Here is a 25,143-nt window from a genome sequence, read left to right as displayed (position 1 = left end):
TTTTTTCTTAAATAAAAACCTAAAATGGACACTAGTTTAAACAATGGCCTAAAGTGCCATTATTTTATTAAATAAGGATCTTAAGTATGTCTTATTTCAAATAAATGCTCGAAGTGGTTGTATTTGTTTCACATAAGGATCTAACTTTCTAGCTCGTCAATAATATTTTCATTATTCACATTTTTTTTTGAATTTTTTCCTTTTTCTGGTTTTCTTTATTCTTCACTAGTGTTTCGCTGACTGACAATGCCTAGAAAAGGCTAGATGAGGGTTTCCCTCACTCGATCTAGCAAGAGATATGCTTGCTTGGGCAAGGTGAGGGTTGCCTTGCCTTAGGGAAGGCTATCCTCGCTAGGTTTGGGCATGGGTCGCGTTGCCCACTGGCAAGGGCCAACAAGGGTAGTCGAGTCTTCATTAGCTCTAACCAACGGTCGCATGTGCCCTTTCAAAAAGAAAAAAAAAGAAAAGAATATAAAAGAATATAAAATTAAAATTGTATTTAGACAAAAATGCATTTTGGCCGGTCGAATATTTAGCTGACCAAAGAATCAATAACAACCATGGCCACTTTAAGTTCTTCTTTGACACAAAATCCACTTCCAGCTTCTATTTGACACAAATTCCATTTCAAACCTTTATTTGAAAAAAATGATGACACTTTACACATTTATTTATTTGAAATTTTCTCTTATTTCCGGCGAGAGACCCAAGCAACTTGTTATAGACAAACACACCCTACATGTCCACTCAATTAAACAAGCCACTCTTCCCTTGCTCAAAAAAAAAAAAAAAAAAAGCCACTCTTCCGACCATAAAAGAAAATAATCAACTTACCACCATCTGCGGTGGCCCAGTTGAATAAATGCTCTTATGATCCTTTGTGAGAGGGGAGAAGTTCGAATCTCGCTGGCTGTACGGGATTTTAAGTGCGACGTCGGGGTGGTGGGTTTTCCGCTAGTGTCGCCCAGGGTTTACCCCTTGTTACCTCATGCCTCATTTCTGCCGTGTTGCAGTATGGTGCGCAGATTTCTGGGTTATAAAAAAATAAATAATAATAATAATCAACTTTATATAAAAAAAATAATTTCTTCATATACCATTATGAAATAGGATTCGCACCTCGCGAGTACTGCCTACGTGTCTCCACACCAATGTCTAATTAAGGGGAAAAATACAAAAAGGAAAGAGGAGCCACCGCAGCCTGCGAGATTTTGGAGCGACGACCAGCAAAAAACGAAAGGAAAATAAAGGAAAGGAGCTTCGCCACCGCATCGCTCCACTCTCGAAGGGCCGCACTCCCACGACCACCACCTCCTCCGATCGCCGCCCTCTCTCCGCCGCCGATCGCCGATCGCCGCCGCCGCCGCCAGCGAGCTCGGGAAGACAATGGCGAGCCGATACTGGGTGGTGTCGCTCCCGGTGCAGCAGGGCTCCGCGTCCGCCGCGTCCCTCTGGAACCGCCTCCAGGAGCAGATCTCCAGGCACTCCTTCGACACCCCTCTCTACCGGGTACGTCCTCCTCCTCCTCCTTCTTCCTTCGTTCCTTTCCTTCCTTTCGAGATCCGGCTCCGAGACCGTGCTCGCTTCCTCCGATCTTTGTCGAAATCCTTTGGGACCTGACGATCCCGCCCGATTCTGCAGTTCAACATCCCCAATCTCCGCGTGGGAACCCTGGACTCCCTCCTCGCCCTCAGCGACGATCTCCAAAAGGTGATTTTTGATTCCTCTTCGTCTAAGTTTGGGGATTTGAGGATCGCGAGGCGTTTGTCTGCTGATTTTCTTAGGGCGGAGTGGGTAATTGGGATGCGTGTGTGGGTAATTGTGCAGTCGAACACCTTTGTGGAAGGCGTGTCGCACAAGATCAGGCGCCAGATCGAGGAGCTGGAGAGGGTGTCGGGCGTGGAGAGCAGTTCTCTTACGGTGGATGGCGTGCCGGTTGACTCTTACCTCACGAGGTATGTGATTGGTTCTTGATTGTGTTGCTCTTTCTGGGAAATTCGGTGCCCGTGTTTCGGGTTGCGAATTCGATTTCGGGCCTTTTGTCGAAATGGAGGGACTTACGACAGTTTAGAACTGCTTCTGTGTAATTTTTTTGGTTTTTTTTTTAACCTTTTAGCATGTAGAAGTAATCTTTGTGTGGGGAACTGAGCCTTGATCTTGCATGGAAGGTTTGTCTGGGATGATGCTAAGTACCCTGCGATGGCTCCCTTGAGGGAGACTGTCGACACAATTCAGGGACAAGTCGCGAAGATCGAAGATGATCTGAAGGTAAAAACCTTCCTTTTGCTTTTCATGTTAAGTGTATGTACATGTTATCCATTGATGCCTTCCTTAGCTAAATGAGGTAGTTGGTCTGTGTGAGGGAGAGACTTAGTTTTGCTTCTGTTTGCTCATAGAAAATCTTATTCGATAGTCTAGTAGCAAAGGGAGTAAGATTTAGGCGTGACAGCATTCGTGTGATGAACTCGGCTTAGCGGGTAAAGCTTTGTCGGTTGATGATGACGGTGATGTTGTTGTAGTTGCTGCAAGAGTTCAGCTTAGCAAGTATAGGTTATTAGACAGCAAATTGAGCACCTCTTCCGTGCAAAGCTCATACATACTATTATGACCATTGCCTGTTAGTTCATCGAATCTTTTTCAAATTGAGGCATGTATTGATCTTGTATTTTAGGTTCGTGTTGCTGAGTATAACAATGTGCGGAGTCAGCTGAATGCTATCAACAGAAAGCAGAGTGGAAGGTAAAGCTACTATACCGGTTCTGATTGAGCTACGGCAAGAATGTTTTTATTACTCATTGCTTGGTTACTTCTCTCTATACTTCAGCTTAGCTGTCCGTGATCTTTCAAATCTGGTCAAACCTGAGGATATTGTCATTTCAGAAAACTTGACAACTCTCCTCGCAGTAGTACCTAAATATTCACAGAAGGATTGGTTGTCAAGCTATGAAACTTTGACAAGCTATGTGGTAAGTGTTTCTTTTATCTCTACATCCTCACTCCATGTGCTATTTTCATGACCGTTGGCACTGCCTTGCTATCATAATGAGTGCTACCTTTGTTGCATATGATGTGTTGCCAAGATAGTATCTACAACTTTCTGGCCTACCTTCTTCTCGCCATGTCTTACTAATTTTCTAATTTTCTGTTCTGTCAGGTCCCCAGATCCTCGAAGCAGTTACATGAGGATAATGAATATGCTCTTTACACTCCATGTGCTAGAGAGAGAAGGAGCTAGAGAGAGATTGAGGGAAATGAAGGTTCTTCGTTTCCAACAATCTCTCGCGAGGAGGGAGGCCTTTTCTGTGCTGGAGCGAGACAGGGGAGGGGAGGGGGCGATTTTATTGGGCGAAACCCTCGCGTGATGTCTACCACGAGGAGGGGCCCCCCTTGGGCATCGGCCCTCCGTTCTCGCGTTATTTGCGATGTTGCCACTTTCCCCAGAGGCCTGCCCCCTCCCCTCGGTCAACGGAAGCTGGGAAGAATAAAAATGAAAAAGGAAAAATTGGAAAGAGTATTTACAGACTAGGGGCGGCTGCGTCCGTCCCGGTTCAATCCAGCAAGCGAGCCGGACCGGACCGGACCAAACGGACTAGTTTGAGGCCAGATCTCCGATTCCTTATATGGAACCGGACTAAAGAATTTGCTAAAAAATTTCAGGTTCCTTTCGTTTCCCGAAAAATATACCATTTCTAGAAATGGTTCTCCACGAAACCATTTTTCAGGAAAATAACCAATTTTTTTAATGTTTAGCAGAAATTTGAAAATGAACTAGAAAATATTTTCTATCATTCAATAAGGAAAATCTTTTCTTGCATGCACTCATTTTCATTTTTTTTAAATATATTTTTAAAATTTTAATTTTTTTCTCTTCCTTTTCAACTTGCGCTAGTGGCTGGCCATGATGGTAGCGATCAAGCTCGAGCCTCACGACTGGCTTATGGCCAATTGAAGCCGAGCTCGCCAATGGTTGGTTGCTAGCTACCACCGTGGTCGGCGATCGGCCAAGGCCTAAGAAGAAGAAGAGAAAGGAAAGAAAGTAAAGAAAAAACTAAAACTGAATTTAAAAAAAAAAAAGAAAAAGAAAATATAAAAATGAAATGAAAATGTGGTTAGTGAAAGAAAATGAGGTGGAATAAGTTATGTAAAATGTTTTTCATTTTTCAAAAGTGAAAAATATTTCGCCCACTTTTAAAGGTGTTTTTTCTTATAGTAGAAAACATTTTCCTTGACTAATTCATTTTTTGTGGAACGAACATTAGAAAATCCGGAAAACGTTTTTTTAAAAGTTATTTTCCATGAAACGAATGGAGCCTAAATATTTTTTACATTTTTACTTTGAAGTAAGCTCAAATTAGTAATTTTTCTTTCTTTTAATGTTGGGAAAATCCCACTTGTAAGGAATAGAAGAAACCAAAAAGAAGAAAAAAAATCCTTATTGATTGAGTGGGCTGGTTCTCAATTCCACAGACTAGGAACTGACCTTGAGTTTTTGAACATGAACCGACCTACTTTGAAACCGATCACTCTTATTATGGACTAACTAGTTCTCAGGGGTTTGAATATATGGATATGGTTACATGGTTGATATGGTATTCCTCATTTAGCTCATGTGATATGCATCTCAATTGATTTTAAATTTTAAGTTCTAAATTATCTTGCTTCTTTTCCTAAGTCATTGCTACGTGATATGAGGAGCAGGCGAAATATTTTCTCGTGTAGAGCATGATATATGAGAATGCCAAGAGGTGCTCGTAGCGGTATCTACTCGAGTTTAGTGAAGCTTGGCCATAGCCACTAGAGCTCCATGAGCTCGCGGTCATGGCTGCTCGAGTTTCACTGGGCTCGACCATGGCCTCCTCAGCTTCGAAGGTTCTTCGAGCTTGATGAAGCTTGAGCTTTTTCGCTCGTTGTTGCCTTTGAATTGCTGTCGTCTCCTCTTCGGCGAAATCATGGTAAGCCGTTTGGTACTTTTTTTAAGGAATCAATTATAATTTTACGATAAATATTAGACTGTTTGGTACTTTTGCTCTTTTTCTAATCGGATTAAAAGAAAGCCCACGCATGCTACCTAATATCATATCTTCTTAGTAACGTGGTCGTGATGAAAAGGGTGCCGTTCAAGCCAATTTGCATATTACCTAATTGCTTACGATAAAAGTGCGTGCCCACGAGGGGTAAAACCGTGATTGAAGCGGGGGAAAGGGTCGTCAACAATGGTATATAAGAATTATTAAAAGAAAGACGAAACTATGGAGAAGAGTCCTAAAGGCATATTCCTGCCTATGTTATTGGAAAAATCAATCCATATTGACCGTCCATTACAAACTTTCACCAAATCATGGAGTTTAGGCTTGACCGATGATATGGACATGACCCCTGAGATTACTCCGACAACACAATTTGTGTCGAATTGGAATTCAAATTAAACATTCGATGTCTATAGCCATTCTTTGAATGGTTGACTTTTTTCTTTTTTTTGGAAATTCAACACGTTGATTTTCTCTATTCCATTTAATCAAAAGACACGAGCAATCAAGCCAAGCTTGATTAATTAGGCAAGCCATTTGATTGGCTCATTAAATTGAAATGGTATTCTAGTTCTCTGTTAAAATAAAAGAGTTTTTTCGGTTCTCTTTGTCATAGCTGCTCAAATTTCATTGAACTCGGTCATCGCTACCTTAGCTTCTAGGCTTTTTCAAGCTTGAGCATTTCTGGTAGTTGCCGCCTCCAAATCACCGTTGTTACCTCTATATTGCTCCCATGGTAAGGCCCTCTCTCTCTCCTCGCTTGTGCTCGCGCACACGTGCGGTCGATGCTCCCAACAACTTAGGTACGTAACTGATGAACTTAAATAGAAAACGAAAGAAGAAGATGAATAGTAAGCTCGTATCTTCTATGCACATAAGAATTTTTAACAACAAATAATTAGATCTATTTAACAAAAGTAGAAGATGAACTTTTTGAAAGGAGTTAGTTTTATTTAACATTTAACTGAAGAAGACTAATGATAATTGTTTACTTAACATTTCATTGCTGAATGATTATAACGATGCAAATTTATTTAGTTAAAGAGCTGAAGAAGATAAACAATAAAACTACCTTTGATTTTGATGAACTAATTGTTTTCACTTTTCACCCCTCTTTTTAGTAAATTTTTTTATCCTTTTTTATTTTAAAAAGATCTCAATTTTCTTTCATATGGTGGGGATGCCATATCGACACCACCAGTAAAAAGGAGAGAAAAAGACATGTCAGCATTTTCTTTAACCAAATTGAAAAAAAGTTAACTTTTTTTTTTTTTGGGTCGAAAGAGAACTTATATTATATTAGAGATTAATACAAGCGGAAGCATCTCGAAGAAAGAACATTAAGAAAGGAAGGCGGAGGAAAGAAAAGCCGGTTTGTCGATGGGCCTTGATCCCGATGGGCTTTTGCAGCCCAATCAGCTGCTAGGTTTGCCGTTCGTGGAATATGTCGAAGCGAAAGGTGAGGGCATTGCTGAAGAAGATCTTCCGAATCGCGAACAGATGACTCTCCTTCCATGGCGGCTGCTGTTTCGTCCGAACGATCTCCACCAGCCGCAAGCAATCGATTCAATCACAAGTGGTGAAGATGGAGACCCTTCGGATGATCCGTTGAAGAGCGAGACATAAGAGCGTAGATCTCGGCTTGGAATGGCGACTGAGCAGGCACAGATCGGGTAAGCACATCCGTCAAAATTCCTCTACTGTCTCTGTAAACGCAAGCTATGGATCCTTGCTCAGAAGCTGGGCGAAAAGCCCCATCAATATTGCATTTGATAAAGCCTTCGCCGGGGGGGGGTCCATCCGTGCCCTAGACCGATCCGACCCTTTTGAATCTTCTTTGGCGAGGGTTGGATGACCTTGAAGATAATGCGTTGGGAGAGGGCTTCATTGACGACAAGAAGAGAATCCAACGGAGAGTGGCGAAAGACGGCGTTGTTTCGATGTTTCCAAATTTCCCACAGGAGATGAGCAATCACTTCGAAATCCAGAGACTCTCGAGGGTTAGAAATATAGTCTACAAGCCAAGCATCAAGTCTGCGTACTGAGGTAGGACATATACTGACTCTGATATCTTCATGGTTCCATATGTCGTGAGTCCAAGGGCAAAAGAAAAACAGATGCTCTATTGTTTCTGGTATAGAGTTATGGCAGAGGGTACAAAAGGGGTGCTGAATGATATGTCGCTGGTAAAGGTTCGTTTTGTGGCTAATGCGTTTTACAAGCTAACCATAGAAAAGCTTTAAGCTTGGGCACTGTCTGCATATTCCAAATTTTTTCCATAACATAGGCGGGTTAGTATAAGAGGATGATGGGGTTTTAATTATGTGCTGAGATTGTGCGAGAGAGATAATGATGACAACTCTTCACCGAGTAGGTACCGGAAGATGTCTGTCCAAACCGGTGATCGTGGTGAAGAAAAGGATTGATAGGAGTGTTGAGAATGGCTTTACTAACCTGGTGATCGAAGAATGAAGTAACTGAGGAAGACTTCCATTCAGAACGTTGAGAATCAATGAGATCAGCAACAAGTGCTGGTTCGCCCTCAGCAGGTAAGCCTCCTATCTGACCTTGAGGTAACCAATGATCTGTTCTAATATGAATCTGCGACCCATCTCCGACTAACCATCGTAATTTAGGAGTAATAACCTCTCTACCTTTCACTAAACTCGCCACCCCCAAGAAGGCCGATGTCCTAAAGTAGCAATTTGGAAAGAGGAGTATCGAAAATATAAACCTTTAAAGAGCCGACTCCAAATAGCTTGAGGTTGTTGAAAAGTCTCCAGGCTTGCTTTCCAAGCATAGATTTGTTAAAGTTAATTAAATCACGAAAACCCATCCCCCGAAGCTTTGGACAGCTTTAATTCGGACCAGTTTTTCCGGTGAATGCCCGTATTACTGTTATGCTTACTCCACCAAAAAGCTGAGATCTTCTTTTCTATTAATCTGCGAGAGAGACAACGGAAGCTTGAAGATGGACATGGCATATTGCGGTAAGGCTGTATCACCGATTTGAGTAAGATTTCCTTGCCACTTTTCGATAAAAATTGTTCTCGCCAACCCGCTAATCTAGCATTTACTCTTGCGAGAATCCAGGAGAACATTTCCTTCTTGGATCGGCCCCAATCCGAAGGAATGCCCAGGTATTTTCCATACTTAGTGAGAATAGGTACCCTGAGTTCTTGTGCTATGTTCTGTTGTAGAGAGTTAGGACAATATTTACTAAAGAACACACCAGATTTATTCCGATTTATGAGCTGGCCTGTGGCGAAGCAATATTGGTTTAGGAGGTTAGCAAGATTTTGACTTTTAGAAATGGTGGCTCGGAGGAAAAATACGGAATCATCAGCGAAAAATAGGTGCGATAAGATAGGACAGTCTCTATTGAATTGAACCCCTTAAGATGACCTATAGACACAGCTTGAGAGATAGATGCAGATAGGGCATTGGCTATTAAAATGAAGAGGTATGGAGAGAGGGGATCACCTTGGCGCAGTCCTCTAGTGGGCTTAAAATAAGGAAGATGTTCACCGTTAAATCTAATCTTTGAAGGAAACCGTAGTGACACAAGCCATGACCGAGAAACCCACTTAGAGTGAAAGCCCAAATGATTTAAATAGGCTGCCAAAAAGTCCAATTCAACCCGATCATAGGCCTTCTGCATATCTGTTTTTAGCATAAAATTGAAACGTTTCTTGCATGCCCTTACTCGAAATTGATGCATGACTTCTTGCACCACCATAATGTTGTCCCTGAATCGACGGTTGCTAATAAATGCTGCTTGCTCATTTGATATCAAAGAGGATAACCATGGTTTAAGTCGATTGGCCATTATCTTGGAAATGATCTTGTAAGCAAAGTTACAAAGACTAATAGGACGGTATTGTTCAATGCTTTCTGGATGCTGAACTTTAGGGATTAGGGCTATAATCGTTCTGTTAAGTCTGGTAGGCATACTTCCTGTATCAAAAAAATCTTGGACCGTTTGAATAACCGATGATTTTATAACATTCCAGTGATGCCGATAGAAGAGTCCAGGAAGGCCATCAGGACCAGGAGACTTTGAAGCTCCCAATTGACAGGTTGCTTGGTAAATTTCCTCTTCTGTGATCTTTCTCATCAAATGATTATTTATTTCAGGAGTTACCACCGGCGGACATTGCTGTAGAAAAGGTTGAAAATCCCGATTGCCCACAGATCGATATAGCCGAGAGAAGAAACCCCGAGTAAGTTCTTTAAGCTGATGCGGTTCTCGAATCCACCGATGATTAGTATCTAGAAGCATTGTAATTCGATTTCGCTGTCGTCGTTGCATAGTAGAAGCATGAAAAAACTTTGAATTATGGTCTCCCCATTTCAACCAATTAATACGGAACGCATAGCCAGAATTGTTCCTCTCGAGTCCATAATTGATGAATTTCACATCGGATTGCATGAGCTTGCTCTTTATCCCCTCTTTGATAAAACGGTCGATTAATGATTGATTGCGTTGAGAATGCAAATGAGAGATACGCTGGTGATGTTGCTGAACCTTTTTCGCTCCGGCTAGATAATCGGAGAGCAACCGCACTGGTAACCGGAAGCAATGAGGTACTACCATTGTCCCATGTCTTTGAAACTATGTCGTGACACTCATGATCTAGGTTCCAGAAAGCTTCGTAGTGAAACATTTTTGTACGTCTGACAGATGGGGGACGCGCTTGCAACAGCAAAGGGCAGTGATCCGAGCCCACAGGAGGTAAAGCATAAACTTCTGCAGAAGGGAAAGATGTCAGCCAATCCAGAGAACAAAACGCCCGATCTAACTTCTCCTTTACAAGATCATCCCCTTCACGGTGATTGGACCAGGTAAATTTACAGCCTTTACTGTGTAGTTCTAGAAGGGCACAATCATTAATTAGGTTCCGTTGATTGTATAGATCTGATGAAATCTTAAGATTTAATTTCACTTTTTTGAAAGGCTTAGGAATTAATTATACTTTTTAGAACTTATGATATACTTACCTAATTGAGATGTTTGTAGTAAATGGTAACGATGAAGAAGAGGTTGAACGATTCAAGCATATTACCTAATTGCTTACGATAAACGTGCATCTCCCCGGGGGGTAAAACCGTGATTTGTGCGGGAATAAAGGGTCGATAACCATAGTGCCTTTAAATATTAAAAGAAAGACAACTCTTTGGAGAAGAGCCCAATGGCATATTCCTCCCTATGTTTTTGGAATAATCAATCGATATCGACCGTCCGTTTCACACTTTTGACCAAAATCATGGGAGCTTAGGGCTCGATCTAACGGCGCTGCGGGCATGACCCTTAAAATTAATCCAGCAACGTGATTTATGTCGAATTCGAATCGATCGCTCGATCGCATTAATTCCTCTTTAATGATCGGCCTTTTCCTTTTTGATAGTCACACATTTGATTTTCTCCCCAAGCCGAGGTCGATTAATTAAGCGGACGATTTGTTCGGCTCGTGAAATGAAAATGCTATTCTAGTTCTCTGTTAAAATAATAGAAATTTCTGGTTTTTTCCCCTCTAAAAGATGGTTCCAAGCTCTACAAAGTTGAAGAAAATTCAAAAAAAGAAGTAAAACGAAAATAAAATCTACGCCTAATTTATAGAGCCGGAACATTTTTGACGTAATATTTCCGCGATATAGAAAGAATTAATTACGAATAATTAATCTCACTCAAGGAAGTTGATTGGCAATCATTTCTTTGGAGATTTATCGTATAATTTCAAGATTTTTTTAGCTTAAATTGCGAATGATTCTGATCACGGCACGCAATCGTGTCTCCGACGCTTCGGGAAAAGCTTTTGTGAGGATCGCATCTTATTCCACAGCATTTCATTTTTCGGTTATTCTTTCGTCCAGCTTCCTTGGATCGAAGAACTTTCGTATTTTCATTAGTTCTGAATTTTCAAATTCAACTTTAGTATAATTCTGCCCTTGAAGCTTGACTTTGATCGGATGTTACATTTTGATTTAATTTTTAATTCACGGTTAATGGATTCGGAACTTTTGTCTATGATTGATGTTTCGATTTCATGGATGTACGATGCACGGAAAGTTCAGGAGCCGCTTCCTTGGGAAATAGCCTCGAGCATGGCATGGACACCTGCGCTTGAATCTGGGACGACAGGCATCGTCTGAATGGGATTGGCAACGGGCTATAGAGAGGGGGAAGAGACGAGTGCAGCGGCAGCTAGGATGGAGGTGGTGGAGGTGGTGGCGCAGATGATCATCGGATGTGTCGACAAGTCTATTACGCATTGCCAAATGAGGGTGAGCATGGTCCGGGAGGGTGATTCTCACCCTAGAACCAGGAATCGTCCGTTGATTTCATGAATTCACCTGAAAATCAAACCGAGACCTGTGAGTCCATGAAACCGACAAGCCAAAATAAAGCAAATAAAATAAAGAACTTTCCTATTCTTAATTACAAGATTAGTAAATAAATTGAGCTCGTATTAAAAGTTGAGAGCTGACGCCGTGACTCGATGGACAATAAGCTTGGAAGTCAAGATCGTGAGTGAGAGATAGAGAGACGACTCATACGAGATAAGAGTGAGACAAGACGATACATAGTTAAAGGGTGTTGAGTTTCAAATTATGGATTTTAAAGTTTTCATTTTTTTAAAAATTTTTTTGGTGGAAATTTTTCTTAAAAGTACCGATCTGGTCTAGATGGGTGGGTGGACAGTTCCGCATTCAGAACCAGTCCAATCCGATTTCAGGCAGCTCGAGCGGTTTCTTTGTACGTCCTTATTGCCAAATGCACATATAAAATAGAATTTATCTTTGAATGTACATGTTTGGTTGGACTTTTCTCATATAAAGATATTGTTTAAGCCCACCCATTTTCCTTTTGAGCCTGAAAGGCCCGTTGATCACCTCTCCAAGCCGGTGAGCCGGTGATGCCGGTCTCGACGAGGCCACGGTGGAGGACAACGAGCTACAGGTGGGGCAAAGGCGACAAGGGAGAAAGAGAGCCATTTCTTGTTTTCTGGTCAGTAGGACTGTTCTTGAAATCGTGTGAAATACTTGAAATAATTATACGACTATCTACCCACAAAGGTTAATTCTAAGAAGGGATAATTGTATTGGAAGTCCCAAAACTTATTTAAAAAGTGTAATTTAGTCATAAAACTCTCCAAAAGTATAAATAAATCCTAAAATTTATTACGGAAGTACAATTGAGATCTAAATTTTTTAGAAAGTACAATTAAGTTCTAAACTTATCAAATTGATCAAAGCAAGCCATTTATTTGATAGCACTTTTTGATAGTTTTAGAATTTGATTGCACTTTTTGAAAATTTTAGGACTTGATTGTACTTTTGTGATAAGTTTTAGGACTTAATTGCATTTTTTGAAAATTTTAGAACTCAATTATACATTCGTAATAAATTTTAGAATTTCTAATGTACTTATATATTTTAAGAATGAATCACAATCGGTGAAATTTAATGGAATTGTCTAACACTTTGTCCCATGGATTTGTATAATTGATGAAGAAAATAACAAATAATCCATGAATTTTGGTTCAAGTGTAATATCGTCCTTACATTTTTAGATTGTTCAATGTGGTGCTTCAACTTTGGTCTAATGTGCAATGTTATCTTTGGATTTTTAATTTCTTCAATGTGATTCTTGAATTTTGATTCAATGTTTGATGCGATCCCTTAAACTTTAAATATTTTCATATAGTTTTGGGATTATAATAAACATTTACTAATAGTTCAAGAGGCGCATTGCACAAATTAAAAGAGTAGGAATAACATTGGACATTTGGTCAAAGTTTAAGATAAGTACACTACAATTATCATAATTTTCGCGATGGCGGTGGAATGACCGCAGTGATATCAGAGCGAGTCGAGCTTGGCAAGCTCTGTAGCTCTCCCGATTAGTCCAAGGCAATCCGAGTTTCCAACTCGCTTGGCTTCGTCGTGTGCAATCCAGGACATTTGGCAAAAAAACTCATTCTTCAGTTTGCCTTTAAATGAGAAGTCGAAGCAGTGGACGAACGAGAAGTATCGAAGCCACACTTCTCTGTTCGATCAGGGGTTCGATTCTGGAAATCAGATTCATAGACAATCAGAGAAGGACTTTCAACAAGATAACAAAATCATTGTTTTCCATTTCTTATTCTGCAAATTAATCCCAAACTAAATTTTTAACCATGGAAAATCTCAAATTGATATATTTGTTATAAATTTATCAATAATTAATTTTTCGACCTCTAAAAATCCAAAACCAATATATCGTAACAATATACTTTTCGTTAAATTGAATTAACACCATAAAAAATTACAAAATAGGTACACTGTTACAAACGAAAGGTAAAAACTCAAATTAATATATTCATCAATTGTCACATGTTATCCAGCTCAATAATTTAACAGTAAAATTTAACATAAATTAATATAAAATAAATTTGTTACGGGTGAACCCGTTTGAGATTTTTAGTGGTAAAAAGATAAGCTTGAGGTAAATTTGTTACATGCATATCAGTTTGAAGTGTTTTTTGTCAAAAAATTAGTTTTGGATATATTTGTTACATGTGTACAAGTTTTAGATTTTTTGTGGTATTAATGATTCAGTCTATAGCTCCAAACGACTTAAGGGTTATTAGACCAAAATTAGGGACGTAGGGTTTCAACGATTTGGAAATGGGGCTTCAGTATAAAAAGGAAAGTTTTGAGAAGAAAAGAGGAGCATGTGAGGCCGAGTGCTTCTCTCTTGAACTATGAGAAGGCATGGCATTCCATAGAGAGACGAACGCACATCAACTAACATTTGGGCTTTCATGGCTGCTAGGTGCTCTAGTTCTTCCATGGCTGCTTTGGATTTATCCAGTGAGCCATGTTGGCCAATTTATAATAAATTAATGTCATGGTAGATTTTTCGGCCACATAAATCTTTGATGACACTTAAGTGATCAATTTTTTACTAATGTAGTACTCAAGTGATTAAAAAAAAGTTATGGCACTCAAGTGAGAGTTGTATAAAAGTTATGACACTTGTGTTGTTCTTATTCCGTCAAAGTTCAGATACCATAATGCATAATTTAAAAGTTTAGAGATCAAAATGTAGGGATCATTTGTGCTATCATTCCTAATAGATAGTAGAGATAGGGACTTTGGTGAGGTTTTAACAAATATAAAATACATCATGAAATATGACAAGAAAATACATTACCAAAGTGGTAAACTTCTGTAAAACTATGAATGGATAAAAAAGAAAGATATATGTCGAGTCGATAAATTCAATGCTAAATATGGATTATTATATGATTTGGTACTTTAGGAATTCGTCCAAATAAGCATGTTGTATATTGAAATTGAATATAATATGAATTGAGAACATATATAATTTACGAGCGACAACTATGTTTGCTCGAAAATACCTTGAGTGAGATGTCACCATCTTGTTATGAAGAAAATCTAATTAGGGAAAGTTTTTTCAACGGGGATTACGAGCCATTGAAACTTCCATGAAAGGAATGGGCTATTAATTAGGCTGCAATTGAAAGGGCCGCAGTTTGAAATTCGGAATGCCTTGTGTGGTGGGGGACGTTAAGGAGGGCTCTGGGGGAAATTCTTGACGTGCCTCTTTTGTTCTTGTCCTGCTGAGAGATTCTCAGCAGATTCTCCAAGCCTTCTTCTTGAATCTTTGGCTAACCAGTCCGAACTTCGTTCCTCCTGAGTGATCCCCGAACGATGGCCGACGAGAAGTTCTGCTGTACATGGGTTGCACTTGCAGATGTCACCTCCAAGCCCCACCAGTCCCAGTGGCTCCAGGAAACTCTCTCCTGTCAGATCTCTCTCTCTTTCTCTCTCTCTCTCTACATGAGCGCGTGTTTTGCGTTGCTGGTGTGTCGGGGGACCCCGTGCTTGCATGCTCGGCTTGTCGATATCCGACGTGCAACATATGTGTTGGATACATAGTTTGATCGGTGAGTGTGGAGAGAGAGGGAGACCGGGAATCGAACAGGAGAGCTCCTGCAATCTCGATGAAGGCAGGACGTTAGATTTACTGTGCTGTCGTGCTAAGGATACAGAAGTACAACATGTTAGATGTGTGTCTATGTTGATGTGACCCAATTGATTTGTGTTGGTTGACTTCATTTCTCTTCTCAGTATATTTGCAATTGATCAGAAAAGAATCCACAGGTGCTGGCTCGTTCTTAACATTTGTTTTTCTGTCTCTGACCAAAAAAAAACTAACTTGATTTTCCCTGAGTATGAACTTTGGACATCTTAAAGCCACATTTGTTCTTGATTCGGACAAAGTTCTCCTTGATCTCTTTTGATATCGATTTCAAGCTCGTATAACCAGTAAGCATGAACACTTTTCTGGCGCTCTAGTTCTTCCATGGATGTATCTCAATCTACTCTACTGTTTATTATGCAGCTATGAATTTCTTAGTGTAGGTTCAACATTATATACTAAATCTGGATTATGATGTAGAAGATGGAAGCAAGCAATATTCCTACCTTCAAGTTGAACAATTCTTTTTTGTGTCCTTTCAAATTTTTCAACACAAACCTGCACAAGAAGAAAAAAGAACAAAAACTTGGTAGTAGAATTGTTTCTATGAACTCAAATCATTCCATTTTTCATTGCAGATGTGGACAAAAAAGTGGGTATCCAAACCACGAAAATTTAAAGTACTACGCAAAAGGACTGGGCAAACAAAAAGGAGCATCTCAGGTATCAAAAGGTAAAACGGGTCACTTGCTCTAAATTATCCTCATGCAGAAAATAGGAAATAGACTTTAGCCCGACCTCCCACTGAGCAATTCTACGAGCACACTTTTCTTCATCTTGGAGAATCCTTTAACCCCTCGAGATTTAGCTAGAGCCCTAAGCTCTGGTAGCTTTAGTGCATTCAAGTCCGCTTCATCAACCAGCCCTTGCTGATCCATATTTTCATTGTCATCAACTTCATCAGCATCTGAAGATTCTGCATCCACCCCTTCATCAGAAACCCTCCATCCAAAATAACAGTTTCTGCTTCTGGCTCAAGTTCAAGCTCAGGCTCATGATTCACTGCTGGCTCATATAAAGGCTCGGGATGTATCTCAACATAGTCCTCGTTCTTTCCTCCACTTAAGTTGGCAACTGATGTAGAGTCATCGCTGTCATCACCAAAGTTAATAGACTGGTACCTGACTCGCGGAATTGGAGACTGGCGCTGAAACTTTGAAGCTGGCCTGCTAAAAGAAGCATTAGAATCTCGAGATTTGTCTCCTAGAATACTATTTGAATCAAAGAAGCTCGAGCCTTTCTCTTCATTGGATGAAACGTTTTGTTCTGGCTGCTCCAAAGTAAGGTCTCTGCTACCATTACTAAAGCCTTTTCTTTTAGACTGTTCTACTGAATGCTTTCGTAATAACTTAAGGAGGGAATCCACAGTTTCACTCTCTTTACCTTGCCCTTTGTGGCTTCATTTTCTTTTCCTCTTTCAGGGCAGCTCTCTCTCGAAGCTGAGCCTGAATCTTCCTGAAAAGTTCAACAATCTCCTTCTCTCTTGGCCCTGGCACTGCAGTGGCCTGAGATCTGGGAGAACTAGAAAGGGACAGCAGTGGACCATTCTTTGAAGACAACATCTCAGAGTCATCAAGGTTGTCAAAGCTATCCCTTTCTTCCGTTTGCCTATTACGTCCACGAGAGAAACCATGCCTGTTGTGCCTTGAGAAGTCGGGGTTTCTCTTCTGACCACTATTACTTGCTTTGCTTAGGAAAGATGCTCTATTAGAACTGCACTTTAAAGATGTCAATTTGATTTGAAAATGGCTTCTAGAGACAGCAAAAGAAGAACACGGTGAATCTTCTGGAACACTTATCCCAAATAAAAATATAGCCGAAAGAAATGATAAATGACATGCAAAATGGTATGCACGATACTAATTGCTACTATGAATTTTATCTTTAATGAGGAAGAATGAATATTAAATATTGTTATAGCCTTCATAATGCTTAAGTTGTTCAGTGAAGGATTCAGAAACATATGAACAATCGAATGTTCGTGGGATGGAAAGGACATAAAGATACGAATTAATTTGCTCACTTATCACCCTTCCACCGTTTCCATTGCTCTGTGTTTCAATATTACATCCTAGCGGAAGACCTCATCGGCGAGAAGACAAATTTTTGCCCTCCTCTCCCGAAACACCAAGCACATCCTTCTCGGCTCGTACCTCCGACCTCAGCTCCCGGTCCCCAAATGTCCAAACCCTAACAAACTGCTCCGACCGACCACCTGCCTTCGCCGTTGGATGCCGCCCCGCCACTCCGGCCGCCGCCGCCGCCAATGACGGGGTCCTCTCTCTCGGCTACCCAAGTACCTGTGCCAATCGAATTTCCTTTAAAATTTTGGAGGAGTTAGAAATTTGGGGCAGCGAAATAGCTTCCTATCAAACCGTTCTTGGGCGCTGGTGCTAAAAAATCCGCAAAAGGCTTCTCCGATTCCTTCTTTCGAAGCAAAGCAAAATCACATCACAAGAGAGGAGATCATAGCTCACAATTCTCGACCAAAGTCTCTTCATTCTAATGGCGGCCAAGAAGCTGGTCCGAGACTTGGTGCTCTCGGGACACCCTCTTCGTCTCCACCTTAGTTCTCAGGCCCAGGTTTTTTTTCCTTCTCGAGCTCTTTCTTGATTTTTCTCTCTATATTTCTTGCAATATCCAGGTGAATTTCTGGGCTTTTATTCCCTTTTCTCTGTATTATGTAATTCTTTTGATGTGGGGTTTGTTAATTGAATTGTTGTATAGGCTTCGAGTTCGAGGCTGAGGTTGATTACAGCAGGTGGGCACTCGTGTAATCGTCGATATAGCGTGTTTAATGAGTTCTCTAAGAAAGTTAAAGGCGAAGCAAGAGGAGGTCCTGGAAGTATTCCACAAAGTGTTGCTGGACTAGTTGTGGCCAGTAATTTGGTTACCCAAGGTATCCATTACAAAAATAACTCTATTTCTCATATGTCTCTTAATAACGTGATGATGGAAGAACTTCGTATTCCGGTCGTCCTCCTTAAGCCACCTGATCCTATCTTTCTGTTTGAAGAATGACTCCTCCTGAGAGTAAAGCTCCAAGAAGGTACGTCATTGAGACTTCTCTAACTACGCAAACTCATCACTTGTAGGATATTGAAGGAGGCCAAGGTGAGTCCAATTCAAAGCCTCCCTCGCCTTAGAAGTCTTAGTGGAAATATTACCAAAAGAATCTCTATTTAAGTGCTTGAGCCGACATTTTAGGGCTTTCAACTTGCACACAAGCCTAAACATAGTACCCCTACTCCCAGAGCCTCCCAGATTTCCTTCACGATTGCCTCAAAGTCTGGGTTCTTCATCCAAAAATCAAGGAATTTGAAAGGCCTCATTCGAAACACCGGGTTCTCCACTTTAACTACCATGGGAGAGTGGTCCAATATCCCGAGAGCTAGAAAGGAAGCCTCCATGAAGGAAAAAGTTTGACTCCAGGCAGGGTTTACAGGGACTCTATCAATCTTTCTCGCCTAACAAAAAGCCCTAGAAGAAGTAGACCAAGCGTACCGAAACTCCACATATCTAAGGTCCTCCAGTTTCGCCTGATCAATACACTGACCAAACTCCTCAAAGCATAGCAACTAAAGGTCCGAACCGCCTAACCTGTTAGATGGGTCCTTAATAGTATTGAAGTCCCCCATCACAAGCCAAGGCATATTCTGATGAGTAGAACTCCTAAGCACAAGGTCCTCCCAAAGCGGTTTTTGGGAAGTGAAAGAGTGCTCAGCATAAATAATAGCAATACAATAAACAGCTCCTGAATCTAAGCACCTGAGGTTCCCATGTATCGCCTGGTCCGACACCGAGAAAACTTCAAAGGAAACCAAGGAGGGATCCCACCCAACCCGGATCCTTCCCTGATGAGAGTGATCATAATTAGCCAACTAGCAACAATTCGTCACCAAATTCCCCAAAATAGAAGAGAAGCAATTATGGGGTACTTTCGTCTCAACTAACCCAAGCAAAGCTAGCCGATTGAATGAAACTAGATTCTAAGCCTCCGCTTGTCTAAGGGGGGCAACGAGGCTCCTAATGTTCTAACAACCTATGTACATATTTACAAAAGAGAAGGGAAGAAGGAGATTACCTCCTTTTGGAAGAGCTGTGCCGAGTGGAAGGTGGAGCTGCACGGACCATTGAAGGTATATGATATGGAGCCAAGGCGAGAAGCTTGTCCTGCATAGTCTTAGGTCTTCTGTTAGCAACAGGAGCTTTCGGAGAGGGGCACGAAGATAGAAGGTCCTCATCCGAAGAGAGTCCCTGATTATCCGAACCCTCGTGGTCCTCAACCAGATTGGACAAAGCTAGCGCGTCAAGTTCCGTAGGGCTAGCAATGTCCTCCGAAGAGATGCGAGGGTCAACAACTTGTCTTTGGGAGATTTTGGGCCCTCTAGGAGCTTTACAAGTATAAGTAGAGGCATGAGATAGCCCCTTCTCCATAGCCACAGCCTTAAGCTTCAAAGAATGCCCTTCATTGCTAGAGCTAACCTGGAAGGTCAAGCTAATGTCCAACCGGGGGGAGGGGGGGGGGAAGCTTCTTTTTCTTCCCCGTAACCTGCTTCCAAGGCTATTTCGGAATAGCAGGACCTCCCGAAACAGGACCGAGAAGCTGGGCTAGGTCTAAGGAAGCAGGGGCAGCTTAAGTCTGCACCTTCGACACCACCTAAGAAGGATTGTGAGCGATCTCACATTTGTTGCCAAAAACTCCACATTTGAGGCATTATACAGGCCTCCATTCGTATTACATAGCAATTGCCCTCGAGACTCCATCCACATTTACTTCAACCGCGGAAACCCTTGGCTGATTTGCATGGATCTCAACACAAACTCTTGCGAAGGAGATCGTCCTCATACCTTCCGTGTGCTAGTCCACATAAAGAGGCTTGCCAATGGAACTAGCTATGGCACTAATCACCGGGGTGGACCACAGGTCAAGAGGAAGATTCTTGAGTCTTATCCAAATCGGAATGGAAGCTTGCTTGTCCTTTTTCAATTCCAGAAGCGGCTTCCACTGCTGCAAGAAGAGGAGCGCCCTAGCCATAGTGAGAGATCCCTCTTCTAATATCTTTCTACGGAACAAGGGGTCCAGGACATGAAAAAAGAAGAAACCTTGGTCGTCAGCCAGCACATCAACTAGCTTAGAGCCCCAAGTATTCTTCAAAACTTGCTCGGTGAGCTAAAATGGGAGTCTTTTCCCTACAAAGTAACCAACCAAATACTCATTTCACTTGGGGTCCACAGCTTGCAGCACCTCATTGGATAGATTAACAACCGGTCTATCCTCCACAACAAAAGGAGGAATATAGGTCAGCTTGTAACCCTTAGCTGCTAGCCACGCTACATTGGTCGAAGACTGGGCTTGAGAAGGCCTCAAAGAGCTAGCTGGGTTGCTTAGGGGCCTCTTAGTAGTGGCACGTGCACGGCTATGGCCCCTAGACCATCCTACACAAGACAGCCTAGAGTGTGGGCCACACTCAACACCATCCCCAATCGGAGTAGGCCCCCCTACAGGACAAGGGGGGTGGATCGGCTTTCCAACAAGTCGAGAGGCTTCAATACGAGGGGGGGGGGAGCTAGGCCCCTTACCACTACTAGCACCTATGTGAACCTCAGCCGAAGAAGACGCCATCAGTGCAACAAAACCCTCCAACAGCCCAACAACAGCCACTATAGTACATCCATAAAGGAGTCCATACTAGGGCTAATGAAGGACAAGAAGAGGAGCTTACGAACCAGCTCGAGCAGAATAGGGCAACTCGTAAAAAACCAGAGTAGTAGCAAATCGGCTCGGGCCGCAAGTAGGGCAGCTTCGAGCTTCGCTTAGGAGACAAAGCAGGAGAACAAAGAGAATTTGCTTGGGCCGCAAGTAGGGTAGCTTACAGGCCACCACGACCCTTCACCCAGCCTTCGAACCAACTCGAGCATAACAGAGCAGCTCGCGAAGAACTAGAGTAGCAGCGAAACAAGCCGTGAGTAGGGCAGCTTTGAGCTCCACTTGGGGGAGAAATCAGGAGAAGCTGTTCGATGAGAAGATGGAGGGTGGCCAGAAGAAGAGACCCTTCAAAAATTGGAGCAAACGAATGGTTGTAGCACTCGGAGCAAGACGAAGTGCAGTTGTGATGAACAGTGCAAAATTGCCCCTTACAGAGAGGGAGATGAATAGTGTATAATTTACTCTTTGTTACTTTCTAATAGATCGAATTAATATCAAGAAAAATCCTAAATCAATACATTTATGATAAGAAAACCCCAAATTAATATATTTGTTAATTGTTATGTGCCATCCAACTCAGTTTTTGGATAGTAAAAGTTAATACAAACTAATGGAGTGTAAATTTGTTACATGTGTATTAATTTAATGTTTTTAGTTAATTTATGGTAAATTTGTCAAAAATATACCAGTTTAAAGTTTTTTGTAATATTAATCTTATTTGGGACAAAGTCTACTTTTTATCATTTTTATGAGAAAATCATTTTACTTCGAGTACTTACATAGAATTTTCCCTTAGATTGTCTCTCTCCGAAGCGGCTTAATTGTATGTTCATTGTTTGTCTGCCCTCTCATCATTTTATCTCTGGTTTCCTTTCATCGCGTGGTTTTATTAGTTGAACAAAGATCCTTGTCTACATAAGGGTACGGTGGAAATTAATTACAAAAAGAAGGCAAAAGAAGTTTCGAACCCTAAACAGCTCTTTTTTTTTTTTTCTTATTGATACTTGAAAATTTTATATTTACTTAATCAAGTTCGTCAACTTGCAGAATTTTTCTATTAATCTACTTCCGATTAATTAGAGGGGACACCTAAACCGATGCTGGCAAGAGTCGAATATGGAAAACTTTTTATCGTAGTGGACTACCAATTAATACGTGGGACTAAAAGTGTTAAGGATGAAAATCACTAAACTCGCGTAATGAGATCTCTTGGCACAAATATAAACTTCCAATCTTCACATTACTCCAATAAACATGTAAGCTTCATTCGACTCAGATTCAGAGCCGGAGATATGTGATTAAGAAATTTAGACAAATTCAATGACTTGGTTAGTTAGATTAAAAGTTGAAGAATATAATTGAAAAATAAGCACAAATTTAAAGATCAAAATAGAAATATAGCCTAAAGAAATAATAAATGACATGCAAAATGGTATGCACGATGCTAATTGCTATTATGAATTTTATCTTTAATGAGGAAGAATGAATATTAAATATTGTTATAGCCTTCATAATGCTTAACTTGTTCAGTGAAGGAGTCAGAAACATATAAACATATTAACAATCGAATGTTCATGTGATGGAAAGGACATCAAAGATACGAATTAATTTGCTCACTTATCACCCTTCCACCATTTTCATCGCTCTGTGTTTCTATATAAGACATCCTAGCGGAAGACCTCATCGGCGAGAACTCTTCATTGAGCAAGGTCATCGATTTAGTGACGTACTTACATTCCCACATATGACCACCGCAAAGGAGGAAACACCATCTTATCCAATAGCAGTGCTTAATCATAAAATTGGAACCTTTTACTAATAATTAATGTCTTCCATTTGTCTTTCATGATCTGGAATTGCATGTCCTTATTCCTCGATATAATTATATGTCATGAAATTTGACGTCGAAATTGTATCGCAGGTAGGGGATTGCTGGGGATAACCTACCCAGGATGTGCCGAGACATACCACTCGGATCGATCCTCTGGCAGCAGCGGCGAAAGAGGGAGGAGATGGCAAGGAGAGGGCCAGCAAGGGGAGGGGGGAAGCAGGGACCAACACCAGAAGGTTCACCGGATCCGCCGGGGCGACATCATCGCCATCCCTGAAGGTGCGCTTCACTGGTGCCACAACGACGGGAACGAAGAACTCATTGCCGTCTCCGTCGTCGACCTCAACAATCGGGGTAACCAGCTCGATCAAAGACTGAGGGTAATGACTAATGAACATTCCCAAATTTTATGTCCATTTGAATTGCATGCACAGGTATTCGAATCTAATTTTTGGAAATGCATGTACGTATTGTGAAATTAACACGAAATCACGGCCACTACTATCTATGATCTTACGTGGGACAGGACTTACCTGACATCAGTTGGGCGGAAGAGTTTTTATATCCACTTTATTGAAAAAGAAATGGAAATTAAGGCAATATTTCTACTTCGACCTATCACAAACTTACCTTGTTCAATTAGCATGTGGCTGACCTTTGGAAACTGAACAGGCGTTCTTCCTCGCTGGGTGGCGAAGGCGGGCAGGGCCGCCAACAGGGCCAGCAGAGCCGCCGCCGCCAGAGCGGGCGGTACAACTCCCAGAACATCTTTCGAGCCTTCGACACCGAAATCCTCGCCGAGTCCTTCAACGTTCCGATCGAAATAGCTCAGAAGTTGCAACAGCAGAGCAACAGGGGAATCATGATCAACGTCCGTGAGAGGATGAGAGTGGTAGCCCCAGATGAGGATGAGGAGTACGATGAGGAGCAGGAGGAGAGGATGCGAAGACGAAGGGGGCCGTTGACTTGGCAAAACGGGTTCGAGGAGACGTTCTGCACCATGAAGATCAAGCAGAACATTGACATCCGAAGGGAAGCCGACCTTTTCTCGAGGCAGGCCGGGCGGGTCAACATCGTCAACATGCACAAGCTCCCAATCCTGCGTTATATGGACATGAGCGCTGAGCGAGGCCGTCTTCTTCCGGTAACGAGACCCGTGTGGATTATGCGACTCATACTACTAGATTCTCTGCATTGTCCTAAATCAAGCACGTTGCCTAGTGATAATTAGAGTCCAATTAACTCCCATCTTTTGTGCTGCAGAATGCGCTGTACTCGCCACACTGGTCGATGACCGACCACAGGATCGTGTACGTGACTCGTGGCGACGCGCACGTTGCAGAACGTGTTCGACGAGCAGGCGAGCGAGGGCAGCATGTTCGTGATCCCGCAGTTCTTCACCTCGATAATCAGGGCAGGCAACAGCGGGTTCGAGTGGATCTCCTTCAAGACCTCGAGCCAGCCCATGAAGAGCCCGCTGGCGGGTTACACCTCGGTGTTCAGGGCCCTCCCGATCCAGGTCATCACCAACTCCTTCCAGATGTCGCCAAGGGACGCTCAGGAGCTCAAGTACAACCGCGAGCACCAGACGTTCCTCTTGTCGCCGAGCCGCCAGAGTCAGTCCATGTCTTAATTTTAGTACGGTGTACATTTCGTTGCCTAAGCAGCACGAAGGTTATGGTTAAATTATGGTATGGTAGGGTAGTAAAAAGGGTCACTGAAATGCCAAAAATCCTTCTTCTAGAGTAAGAGAAGGTTAAATTAAATTGTAGGCGGGATTCAGAAGAGAGCTAAGAGCATGTTTATGAGAAACTTTTGGGTTAATCAAATAAAAATAAAGTGGCCTTTTTTCTATGTGTAGATGTGCTTGCTCTGATGATAAAAGGGGTTTGTTTCTTATTTAATGTGCACTTTTAGTGACAAGTTGTTCTAAGTTGAGCTAGCACACAGTAGATGGGAAATTTGTAGTTTCGAATATCTGTTTTTGAATTCACAAATTTATATATTTAAGGACGGAACTAAGAGTAAGGGGGTCGGGTGCCAATCGTGCCCACGGTCAAAGGAGTCATGTCTAAACAAATTATGTTAAAACGAAAATTTCCAGGGCACTTCAATTTAGCCCATTTTGGTCTCGTCGAGTAAAGCAATCCAACCATTAGAGTTTGCGCAGTTAGTCGGGTCAGGACCTGGAATTCACCTGTTCAAATATCACAAATTTAATAGGTCTGTGACACTTACAGGGTATCTCATGCGGGGCGTTTGCACCTATGCTTCTTGGTTACTAAGAAAGTGATAATTACTTTTGAAGAACGATAATTAAAAAGGGGCGGTGCCTCTTGGTTATTAAAAAAATGATAATTAATTGTAAAGAACAAAAATTGAAAAGACACTTAAAAGTCACAACAAGCACAGGCACATGCTTAACCCTTATCGAGAAAAACTATCTCAAAACAATCGAATGTCTTGAACCATCACTAACTTATACTTTACTCATAGGTTATATTTGGTAGTTAAAGATAAAGCC

At 41.6% G+C, this 25,143-nt stretch overlaps 2 protein-coding genes and 1 pseudogene across 2 annotated transcripts; 2 read left to right on the top strand and 1 right to left on the bottom strand.

Moving 5' to 3' along the window:
- Positions 1-1,194: 1,194 nt before the first annotated feature.
- Positions 1,195-3,743, top strand: LOC104455570 (V-type proton ATPase subunit C). The gene is made up of 7 exons (XM_039316425.1): positions 1,195-1,509; positions 1,642-1,710; positions 1,828-1,955; positions 2,169-2,268; positions 2,672-2,739; positions 2,825-2,966; positions 3,155-3,743. The coding sequence occupies exons 1-7, from the start codon at positions 1,387-1,389 to the stop codon at positions 3,233-3,235; spliced, it is 711 nt and encodes a 236-aa protein (XP_039172359.1). The 5' UTR covers positions 1,195-1,386; the 3' UTR covers positions 3,236-3,743.
- An 11,702-nt stretch (positions 3,744-15,445) lies between these two features.
- Positions 15,446-16,853, bottom strand: LOC104453536 (rho-N domain-containing protein 1, chloroplastic). Its single transcript, XM_010068121.3, is given in 3 exon segments — positions 15,446-15,929; positions 15,932-16,478; positions 16,480-16,853. Coding segments are annotated over 3 exon segments (831 nt in total). The 5' UTR covers positions 16,641-16,853; the 3' UTR covers positions 15,446-15,806.
- Positions 16,854-22,210: 5,357 nt separating this feature from the next.
- On the top strand, positions 22,211-24,340 carry LOC120296150 (annotated as a pseudogene).
- The last annotated feature ends 803 nt before the right edge of the window (positions 24,341-25,143 follow it).

Source organism: Eucalyptus grandis, chromosome 7 (genome assembly GCF_016545825.1).
Source record: "Eucalyptus grandis isolate ANBG69807.140 chromosome 7, ASM1654582v1, whole genome shotgun sequence".
NCBI lineage: Eukaryota > Viridiplantae > Streptophyta > Magnoliopsida > Myrtales > Myrtaceae > Eucalyptus > Eucalyptus grandis.
Note: the sequence above shows the minus strand (reverse complement) of the source record. Positions and strands in the feature narration are given on the sequence as shown.

Excerpts from the sequence above, each read along its gene's own strand:
- LOC104455570 (XM_039316425.1), top strand. The coding sequence starts at position 1,387 with ATGGCGAGCCGATACTGGGTGGTGTCGCTCCCGGTGCAGCAGGGCTCC. Across the intron at positions 2,269-2,671 it reads AGATCGAAGATGATCTGAAG|GTTCGTGTTGCTGAGTATAA; the intron begins GTAAAAACCTTC and ends CTTGTATTTTAG. Across the intron at positions 2,967-3,154 it reads AAACTTTGACAAGCTATGTG|GTCCCCAGATCCTCGAAGCA; the intron begins GTAAGTGTTTCT and ends CTGTTCTGTCAG.